The 13317-nt window shown below is 49.9% G+C and overlaps 1 protein-coding gene across 2 annotated transcripts in view; it reads left to right on the forward strand.

The window, feature by feature from the left end:
• Positions 1–13317, forward strand: part of ABCC4 (ATP binding cassette subfamily C member 4) — a 247332-nt gene that overhangs the window by 73783 nt on the left and 160232 nt on the right. For both annotated transcript variants that reach the window (XM_045070905.1, XM_045070906.1), the window contains exons 6-9: positions 1719–1882; positions 2434–2559; positions 3510–3759; positions 12875–12976. In XM_045070905.1, the coding sequence (XP_044926840.1) occupies positions 1719–1882; positions 2434–2559; positions 3510–3759; positions 12875–12976 (642 nt within the window). The remainder of the gene's footprint in view (positions 1–1718; positions 1883–2433; positions 2560–3509; positions 3760–12874; positions 12977–13317) is intronic.

The following is a 13317-nucleotide window of genomic DNA, read 5'->3' on the forward strand; positions in this document are numbered from 1 at the left end:
GTAGGCAGAGGGGCAGGGGGGAAAGCAGGCTCCCCGCTGAGCCGAGATTCCCGATGAGGGGCTTGATCCCAGGACCCTGAGATCATGACCTGAGCTGAAGGCAGAGGCTTAACCCACTGAACCACCCAGGTGCCCTATTTTTAAAAGATTTTAGATATTTATTAGAGAGAGAGAGAGAGGGAGAGAGAGTGTGCACCAGTGGGCAGAGTGGGCTGCAGAGGGAGAGGGAGAAGCAGAGCCCGACACGGGGGCCAATCCCAGGACTCCGAACTGTGACCCGAACTGAAGGCAGACAGTTAACGCACTGAGGCCCCCCAGGTACCCTGAGATGAGGATACTTTCTATCCAATTCTCATTTCTTCTGTGTTCAACTCATAATAGCATGTGTTGTCCGGTAGAGAAGAGTTTTGTTTTCGGAATGCGTTTACAGCGTACTTCAGTCATATACACGCAGACAGCAGTGTTCTTACCTAGCCTGGGGAAATGTCCCATAGTCCTTCAGGAGTGGCCCTTCTGAGCACACTTGGTCGGTGCTGCTGCCTGGATCCTTTCTCCTCCTCCCTATCATGACCTCTCTCCTCCATAGAATGACCTCCTGGTGGGCAGGGATTGTTCTGTGACCCCAAGAGTGCCTGCTACATAGAAAGTACCCTCCCTACAAAAGATTTTATTTACTTATTTATTTTAGGGAGACGGCATGAGTGGGGAGAGAGGCAGAGTGAGAGGGAGAGAGGGAATCTCAAGCAGGCCCCTTGCTGAGCACAGAGCCCGATGTGGGGCTCCATCTCTCATGCCCCTGAGATCATGACCTGAACCAAAATCAAGAGTCAGATGCTTGACCACCTGACCTACCCACGTGCCTCATTTTTTAAAAAAGATTTTATTTATTTATTTGAGAGAAAGAGCGAGCTTGTGAGAGAGAGCACAGGAGCATGAGCAGGGGGGAGAAGCAGAGGGAGAGGGGCAAGCAGACTCCATGCTGAGTGCAGAGCCAGATGTGGGGCTTGATCCCATGACCCTGACATCATGACCTGAGCTGAAACCAAGAGTCAGACGCTCAACCAGCTGAGCCACCTAGGTGCCCCACAAAGACGTTGATTAATAAAAAGAATGCCCAATGGGTAATCCCTAGGCATAAATGACGTATTCTTTTCTACCCTGCCACAGTCCATTTGTACTTACCTTGTGAATATACCGTACTATCCAGGGCAGTGTAGCTACTGGTCCGAGTTGTATTGCTCTACACCACTTCTAATTATTCATTCATCAAACATGAACTAATCTTAGTTTCAGGGATGAATAAGACTTAGTTTCCTCCCTGGAGAAGCCACAACCTAACAGGGAGGTAAATATCAAGTAATTACTCAAGAGTATGGCAGGTTCCATAATACAGACTTTTGCAAGCTACTGGGGAACCCAGGGGAGGAAGTTTGGGGGAACCCTGAGCCCACGCAGGGGGCAGATAGAATTGAGGTCTTTCTTCCGATGCTTTGGTCTAGTCTGGTTCTCCCTGGATGTCCCTGAAGCCTGCTCTGTGGTGTTTTGGAACAGCTTCATCTGGGTACTTGGATTTTTGCTCCAGTGAGTTTAAAGCCCCCCATGATCATTTCTGTGTAGGTTCCTGTCTGTCCTCTCAGAGCAGATGGCTTCTGTACTGGGTCCTTCCTGGTTTTGTGCTCATGTTGTCCTAAGAACGCATTGCCTTTTTTTCTTTTAAGGTGACAATATTCTTGCACTTTCTGTGGGCAGGGCCACTGCAGGCGATCGCAGTGACTGCCTTGCTCTGGATGGAAATCGGAATATCCTGTCTTGCTGGGATCGCAGTCCTCATCATCCTTCTGCCCTTGCAAAGCTGCATCGGGAAGTTGTTTTCATCATTCCGGTAAGAGAAGCGCTGGTTTAAAAAACAGGGCATGTGTGTTTGTCCATATCCATGCCTTGCCCTGTGCTTCCGATCACAAACAAAAAGGCTTTACTGATCTCTTCTTTCTGTTGAAGAAAGCTCCTAGAACTCAGAAGCTTCTCCTGTTCTCTCCTTTACCCAGTAGAATTGACAGCCCCTTTAATCTCTGCGCCCTGGCACTTTGTTCCCACTTTTTCCACTGCAGCCAATGGTATTATTGTTCGATCTCGGGGCCTTTCTGCCTCCCCTACCCAACCGTGACCTCCTGGAGCTGACAGTTTGTATCTGACTCTCTTTCCTGTGCCTTCCTTAGCCCCTACTGCAAATTCTCCAAGTTACTTCTTGAATTGGGATGGACTTTGTGGACTTCCTCATAGAAGTCTTTCTCCATCTGTGTTTTGAGTAGGAGCTGCCTGAGTTGTCTGAGCAAAGGCGTTGTAGGGCATCGTTGGATCCCTGGTTCTCAGGCTGTGGCCGCTGCTGATAAGGGAAGTGGGGCTGTGGCTCATCTCTCTTGTCTGTCCCCTTAGGAGTAAGACCGCAGCCTTCACAGACGTCAGGATCAGGACCATGAATGAGGTTATAACTGGCATAAGAATAATAAAAATGTATGCTTGGGAGAAGTCGTTTGCAGACCTTATCACCCACTTGAGACGGTAAGTTTCTGTGTCTGTTGGAGCCTGTTTTTGTACTTTCTGTCTCCTGCCTCCACGGAAATATTTGAGGGGTCTTCGGGCGTTTAACCTTTAGAATGTGAACTCCCAAAGCCGTCCACCCCGCCTTGCGCTGTAAACCACATTAACCTGCCTTTCCATTTACTGTCCTAAAGGAAGGAGAGTGCCTGTGCTGCTTCTACTACAAAAATGAAATTCCAGATGTTTCTTAAGTCTCTAAATCCCAAATGAGCAATGCCGGTAGCATTTGCAAGTATGACATTTACATGGAAACTATAGTTTATGTTTTTATGTTAACGTAGCACAAGTGGGAAGTTTGTACAGACTGGGCCAGACTGTGTACAGCAGTGTTATTCATGCCAAACAGAGAAACAGAGCCATGGAAATACTGTTACGCCTTGTTTTGCTTTAGGTCTGTGGAATTGTTTTTAGTCTGATGTCAATATTTGGGGAGTTTGGCCCTTCCGCGCACGGTATGTCTGTGTCAGCGCATGTCTCTACCATCTACTTTGTACCTTTGGATGCACTCTCCTGTCTCATGCACATATCTTTGGGTTGCTTATTCTCTTCTCCTCTGAGTTCCTAAGCTCCTAAAGGAGACAGACCACGTGTCTGTCTGCCGTCAGCAAGAAGCCCGGCCCAGGACAGGCATGGACGCGCGCTTGTGGACTGAATGTTCATACCTGGTCCGACCGACCCAGGATATTAACACGTGACATGAAGCCTCCGTTTATTCAGATGCGCGATGTGGTGATGACTATGTGGTCCTCTTGTTGGGGTCGGCCCCAGGCCATGTGCTGTAGGATTATTTCCATAACGCGAGGAACGGTTTGTCTTAATCCCGGTCCCCTCCCTGGAAAGGGGCCACATGCAAAAGGCACTTGAGTCCACGACTTGGATGTTGATGCTTCCTTGTAAACTCTCTTTTCCAGGAAGGAAATTTCCAAGATTCTGAGCAGTTCCTACCTCAGAGGAATGAATTTGGCGTCATTTTTCGTTGCAAGCAAAATCATCATTTTCGTGACTTTCACCACCTATGTGCTCCTTGGCAACGTGATCACAGCGAGCCACGTGTTCGTGGCCGTGTCGCTGTATGGCGCTGTGCGGTTGACCGTCACCCTCTTCTTCCCCGCGGCCATTGAGAAGGTGTCCGAGGCGGTCATCAGCATCCAAAGGATCAAGGTCTGGTGACAAACGACCTTTTTATCTATTTTTTTTTTTTGGTATTGTTTTAAAGACTTTTATTTATTAGTTTGGGAGAGAAAGTGAGAGAGCACAAGTTGGGGGGAAGGGCAGAGGGACAAGCAGGCTGCCTGCCGAGCAGCGAGCCCGACGCGGGGCTCCATCCCAGGACCCTGGGATCATGACCAGAGCCGAAGGCAGACGCTTAACGGACCGAGCCACCCAGGCGCCCCAACAAACAACCCTTTCAAGTCATAAATGGATTTAAGCAGAAGGCCTGCTTTGAATTTGGTGTCATCGTGTTGCAGTTAGGTGAAATTTAACTGTCTCGCCATCGAAGCCCGCAGTTGTCCCGGAATGTGGCCTGTATTCCCCTCCCCGTCGTCCCAGGTGGCGTGCACCACAGATAACGAATTTGCTGCTCATCGGCGGGCGGCAGGAGAAACAGCACCGGCCCGGGGCTCGGGGGTGCAGCGGGGAACAGCAGGGTGAGGGAAACGTCTGACGCAGGAGGAAATGCACAAGCAGATCTCATCCCTTGGGCCGTCTCCAGTGACTGGGTGGCGACTGGTGGCAGTCTGGGGAGGGGCTGGAAGAGGAGTCCTTTCTGGGCAGAGGAGGAGGGAGCTTGCAGAAGGGCCCCGCTCCTTGGGAAGGGGAATGGCCTCTGCTGCTCGTACTTCTTCCTGGGGAAAGGTGGGTTCCTGCCTCTGCAGATGCCGGGCGCGTGGTTTCTGAGAATGCCTGTGGCTCTCCTTTCACTTTCTGCCGGTCTCAGCCCATTTCTGGGAAGAGCTTCCAAATCTGCCCTCCCCCCGCCCCCCCCGCCCCATACCCACTACCTCCTTTTCCAAATTAGCTGTCCCTGCATGGCTCAGGGCAAATAACATACATCACTAAGATGTGGCCCCACACATGGTAGGTGCTCAATGTTTGTGAAGAGGTCGAACATGGAGATAAATTAGCTCTGTGAGCAGGGCCAGGGCATGAACCTGAGTACCTGGGCTTTACAAATAAATCTGGTTCTCCTGTTCCTCCACAGTGCTGGCTATGTCGTAGTACATCCCTAGTGAAGCTTGATGGCTCTGGGCTTAATTTCCCTTCCTCCCCTCCCCTCCCCTTTTTCAGAACAGTTTTGTCATAAAAGCTGAGATCTTCTTCTGATGAAGTTTCCTTCCTATAAAAAAAATATTACCCAGGAGAGAGATCAGTCTTACGGGGGTCCATTCTGGTCCCTAAGTTTCCCATTCTTTCCGACAGGGCCTTCCCGCAACTTTTAAGTAGTGACCCATGTATTTCAATAAAACTTATTTATTTTATTAAAGATATTTTTAAAAAAATTATTTATTCGGGACAGGGAGAAGCAGACTCCCCTCTGAGCCTGTTGCAGGACTCGATCTCAGGACCCTGGCATCATGACCTGAGCCCGAAGGCAGATGCTTAACCACCTGAGTCCCCCAGGCGCCCCTCAAGAACGTTTCTTTTATGTAACTTTTGCATCTTGAAAGAGCACGAACACAACTTCGGCCTCGGCGATGTTCTAAGCGTACGTCGAACTTCTCCAGATGCCTGCTGTGAGAGGGCTGTGAGTTTTGCTGTAATTTTGCAGTTGTCGCCCCTGCGGCTGGTGCCTGCTGTGGTCCAGGCCCCCGAGCTCCTTGCCTCCAGACCTCAGTGCTTGGCCTTCCCACTGGATGGGTAAGGAGGGCCTCCTGCAGGAGGTGAGCCACTGGGCATGCGGGGAGTTTCCCCAGACCCTGCTTTCTTACCCGTCCGTCCGTTGCCTACAGTTGCCTTCCCAGTGCCTTCTGGCATGTGGAGTATTTCCTTCCGTGTGGTTTTCATCAAGTCTCATTCTGAAGAGGCCCCCATCGGTTCCTGCAGAATCCAGATTGTAAACTCTGCGTTTAAGGCTCTACCGGCTGCACTCTGTGTTTCCCGGTGCCCAACCCTCCACTCTGGTGGTGGCGGTTGGGGGGGTGCTTGTGTCGGTGATAGGCCACATTCATGTGCATGGGGGAGGGGGTCTTTGCCCCCCCCCCCCCCCGCACTGTTCATTATGCTGATCTCACACTTCCATATTTATGTACAGGGCCGGTGCCCCCACTGCTCAGTTGCAGGTCAAGTGGGTGATTCTGTCCCCAGGCCTATACTAAGGCCCTGGACAGCAGACCGTATCTGATTGTTCTTGTGCATAGTTCATGGCCCATGCTGGGCCCATCATGGACGTCAGATAAATACTGCATGGACTGAAGCAGCAGTTATAGGGGAGGACTGGGACCAGCAGAGGTGTGAGGGGACCCAGGCTGTACTGGAAGCCAGAGAAATGCAGTGAGGAAGCAGACTGGAGTGGGCATTCCTGGAACAGTGGACCTCGGAAGGGGTCTTTAGCTAGAGCACGCATAGATCTGCGTCTCCCCTGTTCTGTGTGTGCACCTGTGGACTTGATGGATCTGAGTGGGACATAGTCCATGTAGACTCCGCTGGCCCAGCTCCTGGGCTGGCTCTTAGGCCTTGCAGATGGAAACACCAGTCTTACTTGGTCAGTAACATTAGTTTGGCCATTGTGAAATAAAGGAAGATTAAAACCATGTGACTTTAATTTTTTTTTTAAAGATTTATTTATTTATTTATTTGACAGACAGACAGACAGTACAAGTAGGCAGAGAGGCAGGCAGAGAGTGAGAGGGGGAAGCAGGCTCCCTGCTGAGCAGAGAGCCCCATGCAGGGCTTAATCCCAGGACCCTGGGATCATGACCTGAGCTGAAGGTAGCGGCTTTAACCCACTGAGCCACCCAGGCGCCCCAAAACCATGTGGCTTTAGAGTGCTTCTTGAGTCAGAAGGCTGTCTGCAGACAGAATTCCCTCCTCTTTGGAGGTTAGTCTTTTCTTTCTTCTTGAGGTCTTCAACTGATTGAGCGAGGCCCACCCACCACGATGGAGAGTAATTTATTTAAAGTTAGTCTCATCTGTAAAAGTACTTTCACTGTAACATCCAGCTGTGTTTGCGCAAATGTCTGGGGACTCTGTCTTAGCCAAGTTGACACAGAAAATTAACTGCCACACCCGCCGGATCTCCCCAGATATGACTCTGGGTTCACTTACTGTGTGTCTGGAAGCCATCTGTTTGTGGAAGTCGTTTCCTCAGTGAACTCTAGACTTCTGAGGAGTGGCTGCGGAGCCGTGTTCGTCTTTGTGCACCTCACGGATGGCTCATGCTCCGAAAATGCGCCACTGTAGGAAGTGTGCAGCTCTGCCACGTCTCTGACATTCTGCGGATATCCAGCAACTGAGTGTGGTTTTCGTGGAAAGCGGTAACTTTCATTCTCTGATGGATCATGTGGTGCATAAAATAGTGTAGCACGAAAGGGACCTTGCAGAAGGTTTTTAGGGAGTTGGGGCCGTCACGTCATGGCAAGACTAAAGTCAGTTGGGAGGAGAAACTAACACTGGTCTTTGTTTATGCTGGACCTTTTGGGGGCACATTTGGAATTCATCGAGTCACTCCACAGGATAACTGAGCACCTGCCCTAGGCCTGGGGCTGTGCCAGCTGCATGTATTCGGTGATAGTGCGCAGAGGTCCTTCCTGCTTGGTACTTATGTATCATTAAGTGGAGGCTCATAGGTACGCAAACGATGACCCTCACTGTTCACGTGTGCTTTGTGTCATCCGTCTTTGAAAGGGAAAGTCGGAGGTTCTCTGCAGACAGGCTGCTGTAATTTTGGAGGTAAGCATCCTGGGAAGGCTGAAGGAGTGACCTGGAGAGTGACCTGTGTTGGAGGTTTGCAGGGGGTGGGAGAGGGGCAAGGGTTAGGGGTAGGTAGGAGGCTGAAAGTTTACATTTTTGGGGTTTGGTGGTTAGGTGGCAAGAGCTCCTAAAGAGGGCTTGGCACACCAGAAAGGAGATCCGCGTGTCTGAGGAAGCAGAAGTGTCGGAGGCTGCAGAACAGAGCGCTGGTGGCCCGAGCCGGGGCAACGGCAGCCTCCAGGCACCATGAAGCTCACTTCGGCTGTAGCCTGGGGACTAGAGCAGAGGACGTGGGGTGGGACCCAGGGCAGAGCCGGAAGGTGCTTCGAGAAGCTAATGCAGTCCAGGAGGGAATGACGTGGTTTGGGTTGGGCTGCTGTAGACAGGGCCTGATGGGAGAGCCCTCCAGGAGCATGTCTTGACTTTGGGTACCTGACAGAGGTAACAGGCACCAAACAGAATGAATTGATCCGGTGTTCACTCTTCTTCCTGTCACTTAGATGTGTTAATGTGCAGGGAGAGGTAACCATGGCAGCAGGAGAGGAAGCAAAGTTATGCTGAGTCCGTTCGGGGTGGGGGGGTGAGGGGGGTGGGGGGGTGGGGGGTGGTGTGTGTCAGGACTGGGCGAGGTCTGGCTCGTGGGGTCAGAAGCTTGAGGGGCACACGGGAGCTCTGACTCTGTCTCTAACAGCCTGGACTCGGTGGGCTGGGCGGGCCCCCCAGCACGGTTCCCGGGACGGTCACATTTGGCAGTTGCAGGAACTAAATCCAGCAGACCTTCACCCCTTGAAGCTGGCGCTATGGTCCACAGCCCTGGGGCAAGGCCTCAGGTGGGCTTTAGAGTGCACTGTCATCTTTTCTACCCAGACTTTTCCATTTCCTTTTTCCCACGTACTGAAAATGAGGGATTTATTATGAGGTTAGAGGCCCAAGAAGTTCCTTCTATTTTTCTCTTACTGACATTGAACAGGTCCAATAGGATTATAAAAGATCTTGTCTTCACTTCAAAGCACTGGGAGTCTCGATGACGTCTACATCCAGTAAAGTGTGTCTCGGAGGTGATATTGTTCATAAAGCTGCTTAGGCTTTCTGCCCACCAGCCACTCCGAAGTCAATCTTTCTGGCTTGAGTTCTGACGTCTGACACTTTCCCGCATGACCTGTTCCGGGTATGGGCTTCATGGCTGTTAATGGCAATTTAAAGTCAGCGTTCTCATCAGCCTGAGTCCTGGAGAAAAATCCGCCCAGCGCTGCTGGCCCCTGTACAAGGCGTTCATGTGTTGAATGGAGAGTCTTGTTTAACTGCTGGGAAACTGTGACTTCTTTCTCCACTCAGACCTATTATTTCTGGACAAATGCTCAATAGATTTACTTTCTCAGTATGTGCGTAGTTTTTCTTCTCTTGGAGGTGGGAGAGGGATTGCTATTCTAATATGCATCTGCTGAATATTGAATTTTATACCTTGGTAATATGCTTATGCTATAAAATTGGAATTCTCTTCTGTCTCGACAAGATTTATAATATCTGTAACCTTCTGCTTGTTGCCTTGTTAACTCATGCTGTGTAAGACCGTAGCAATGTAGTTAGCGGTTAGACCCACTGGAGCCGGTCACATGGTCTGTTTGTACCTTAGGGGCTGTCTATTGATGTGCGGACCCTTTGCGAGGCTCAGTATTAATGTTGGAGCTGGGGCTCTTTGTAAGTGCATGAATGGTATCGTCTTCTGCGTCGCCATGACTTGATATCCCCTTTGGGCACTCAGAAGTAAGGTGGGCAGTGCCAGCTGGGGCCATTGTGAGCCTGAGATGGGCTGAGAAGGCTGGGCTGGTTTAGTACTCGAGAGTATCAAGGTCGAGGCCACTCGGGGAGTGCTGACTTAGGTGCTCATGGGTCGCTGAAGGGTTTTAAGCCTGGTGGGCCTCCTCAGTGTTTCAGTGGGATCAGTGGGGGGTGGGGTTTGGGGTAAGTTTGGCGCAGTTGGGGCTGCTGGGGAAGGAACTGGGAGGTATGGGGGGTAGCCAAAAACTGTGTCAGTATTGTAAATAATTGCTGGTGAGATTCCAAAGTAACATTGTTTCAAGAGGAATGAAGAATTGGGAGGGAGCGGAATTGTGGCACAACAGGTTGACGTGGGGAGAGAGAGTTTGGGTCAGGCTGGTTTTCAAGCCTGCAAGGGGGAGCCTTCATCCATCACCTGTCTGTTCCGCTGCCCTGCTTAGCACAGGCATGGGGCAGATCGCCAGGTTCCCAGCGAGCCGGGACCCCGGACGAGTGGGGACTGGGCAAGCAGACCCTGCCTCCCGCTGGCCGGTTCTTCGAGAAATGTGCGGGAGCGTGTTTTCCTGCACCGAAGAGACTTGCCATGGTCAGCTTTACTGGTTCTTGCCAAGTAGAATGTGGTACCCGATATGTAGCTTTGTGACTGGTAAACAAGATTTTAATGACTGCAAGCAGTTTTTGGAGGAGCAGGTGACTTATGTGCTGTTTCCCTAAAATGGTTTCACGGGCTTACCTCAGCTGCTTCCCACGTTGGTTAGGGTTAGGTTTGCCCCGTGGGTCCTAGAGTACTCTTGTATAAGCTGCGTACACAGGGTATGTGATTTTTCTCTTTTGCACAAATCTTCCTAAGGTTGTGCGTCGGTTTCCTAGGGGTCCTGGGACAAGGTTTCTGGAAACTGGGTGCATCAGAGCAACAGAAACTTGTGGTTTCACGGTTCTGGAGGCCAGAAGCCTGAAATCCAGCTGTCCTCAGGGTCACCATCCCTCTGAAACCTACAAGGGAGAAGCCTTCCTCGTGTTCTCCGGCTTCCGGTGGTTGTGGGCAGACCTTGACCTTCCTCCGCTTACTGGCCCGTCACTCTGATCTCTGTCTTCATCAGGCAGCTGATGCTTTCTGCCTGTGTGTCTCTGCATCTTCTTCTTTAAGATTTTATTTATTTATTTATTTATTTTTAAAAATTTATTTATTTGACAGAGAGAGAGTGATCACAAGTAGGCAGAGAGGCAGGCAGAGAGAAAAGGGGAAGCAGACTCCCTGCTGAGCAGAGAGCCCGATGTGGGGCTTGATCCCAGGACCCTGAGATCATGACCCGAGCCACAGAGAGAGGCTTTAACCCACTGAGCCATGCAGGCGCCCCTTCAAGATTTTATTTTTAAGTAATCTCTGTACCCAACGTGGGGCTCAGCATCACAGCCCCAAGATCAAGAGCTGCACTCTACTGACTGAGCCCGCCGGGTGCCCTCTTTGTCTTCTAAGGACACCAGTCGCACTGCATTTAGAACTCTAAAGTTCTGCTCTGCCACTACCGCACCTTAGTCACATCTGCAATGACCCCATTTCTAAATAAAGTCAAAATTTGAGGTAATTGGGTTTATAACTTCACCACATCTTTTCAGGGAGGACAGAGTTCACCCTCTAAGAAGTTCCGTGGCTGGCATTTTATTCTGTGGTGTCAGAGATCCAGATGCTTTCTTTTATTATTATTATTATTTATTTTTTTTTAAAGATTTTTATTTATTTATTAGAGTGCGCGCACAAGTAGGCAGAGAGGCAGGCAGTGGGAGAGGGAGAAGCAGGCTTCCCTCTGAGCAGGAAGCCTATCACGGGGCTCGATTCCAGGACCCTGGGATCATGACCTGAGCCGAGGGCAGATGCTTAACCGACTGAGCCACCCAGGCGCCCCTGCAGATGCTGACTTTTTTATTATTTCACTCTGTGGGGCTTTGACTAAGCTGGCAACTTCCAAGCCACTGGGCAGAAAAAGGGTTCTCAGACATTGTCACTTTCCACTGGTCTGTACTGAGTCATGTGGCTACACACTGCTCCCTGGGAGGCTGGGAAGGAGGGTCCCTTTTCCAGGCTGCCATGTGCCAGCTGAAAACTAGGGCTTTGTTTCCACAGGAGCACAGGTGCAGCCTTGAGGGCCGTTACCAGTCTCTGCCACACGTTCAGTGATTTGGGGGAAGGGGTGATTTGGTTGTTTATCCTGTTTCTGTGCCAATGCACTCTTCTTGAATTTTGTCTAGCTTTTGCAGAACAAGGAGTTTTCCTATATGTGATTATGTTACATTTGTAACAGTTAGCAGTGCTTCATTTAAAGATTTTATTTAGTTATTTGACAGATCACAAATAGGCAGAGAGGCAGGCAGAGAGAGAGGAAGGGAAGCAGGCTCCCTGCTGAGCAGAGATCCTGCAGGGCTGGATCCCAGAACCCTGGGATCACGACCTGAACCAAAAGGCAAAGGTTTTAACCCACTGAGCCACCCAGGTGCCCCTGCCCCCGCCCCGCCCAGGGCTTCATTTAATTCAGTCCGAATTGCAGCCTTGAGCTGCTAACTTGTGGGGAAACGGGAAGGGAGTGGAAGACGTGGCGGTTTCTGCTGTCCAGGGTATTTACTAAGGAGAAGAGTTGAGGGATAATGAGAAATGCTTATAAAATGTTTTTTTTTTTTATAAGAGATAGAAACTTGTCAGGAGCTTTTCTTTCTCTCTCTCTCTCTTTTTTTTTTTTAAAAAGAATGATGATGGGGGCAGGGCACCTGGGTGGCTCAGTGGGTTAAGCGTTTGCCTTCGGCTCCGGTCATCGTCTTGGGGTCCTGGGATTGAGCCCCAAATCAGGCTCCCTGCTCAATGGGGAGTCTACTTCTTCCTCTTCCTCCCTGCTCCCTGCACATCCATACATGCTCTCTGTCTCAAATTAAAAAAATAAAAATAAAAAAGAATGATGACAAAGGATAGTTAATGACAAGTGATACACTGATTGGACACGTACAGGGAGAGCATGAACCTAAGTGCCCAGGGAAAGGTTACCGCAAATAAATGGGCAGAGCCCCGTTTTTCATCCGGAGTCTCTGCCACTGGTCTCGTGTTCCCAGCCTGTCCTTTGGGGCCATCCCGATTCCTGAAGGTGGTTGGGGAGTCGGGGGGGTGCGACGCTGGCCTTCATCTTTGTGTTCCCGGCCTCTGGCGTGGTGCTTGGCACATGGTGGGATTAGGTCAATATTTATGGAATCATTTTCAACCAACTCCCCTGTTTATTGTTGGTAACACAGAAGTAAAACGCAAATGTCCAGGTTCGAAATGTGTTCACTGTTTGGAGCTGTATTTTCTTTTCGGGGAAGGTTCAGGACCCTTGTTGGGAGGGTTACGAAGATAACTTTGTGAACTCTTTATTTCTGTCTAGGCGTTCTATTATACAATCACCTGATGTATACTGTGTCGTGATTGCTGCCAAGCCTTCAGATGCAGTTGGTGAAGGGGTAGACGGGCTGTATAAAATGCTCCACGGCACATTCCCAGGGAAGCAATTACTCTCGTGTGTGTCTCATTCCCGCAGCTCAACCCGCCTTTTTCCTTCTTCTGCAGAACTTTCTGTTGCTTGACGAGATCTCACAGCGCACCCCACAGCTGCCATCAGATGGTAAAACCATAGTGCATGTGCAGGACGTCACTGCCTTTTGGGATAAGGTATGTATCACCCCTCATGAGATCACAGCTGCTGTAGGATGACTGGTCACGTGGATGTGAATTTTGAGATTTTTCTCCCACCGTATAAAATGTGACTGGCTGCATTTGCTTGAAAGTGTGTTATAAAAATGCTTAAAATCAGGAGTAAGGTTTGCAACTGATAAAGTATAAAATCAGTTAAAGGCATTTGATGTGTTGTTCCCTATCTTTAAGAGAACTTTCCACGTATTACCACATTTTTTCGGAATGAGTACGTAAATTGGTGATGTTAGAATTTACAGGATTGAACCAGAAGAATGATACAGTACACGTAGATTAACTAAGATACATACTCTTATGGA

The sequence above is a fragment of the Mustela putorius genome, unplaced genomic scaffold (genome assembly GCF_011764305.1).
Source record: "Mustela putorius furo isolate JIRA1106 unplaced genomic scaffold, ASM1176430v1.1 tig00003974_pilon_pilon_pilon, whole genome shotgun sequence".
In the NCBI taxonomy this organism is placed as follows: Eukaryota; Metazoa; Chordata; class Mammalia; order Carnivora; family Mustelidae; genus Mustela; species Mustela putorius.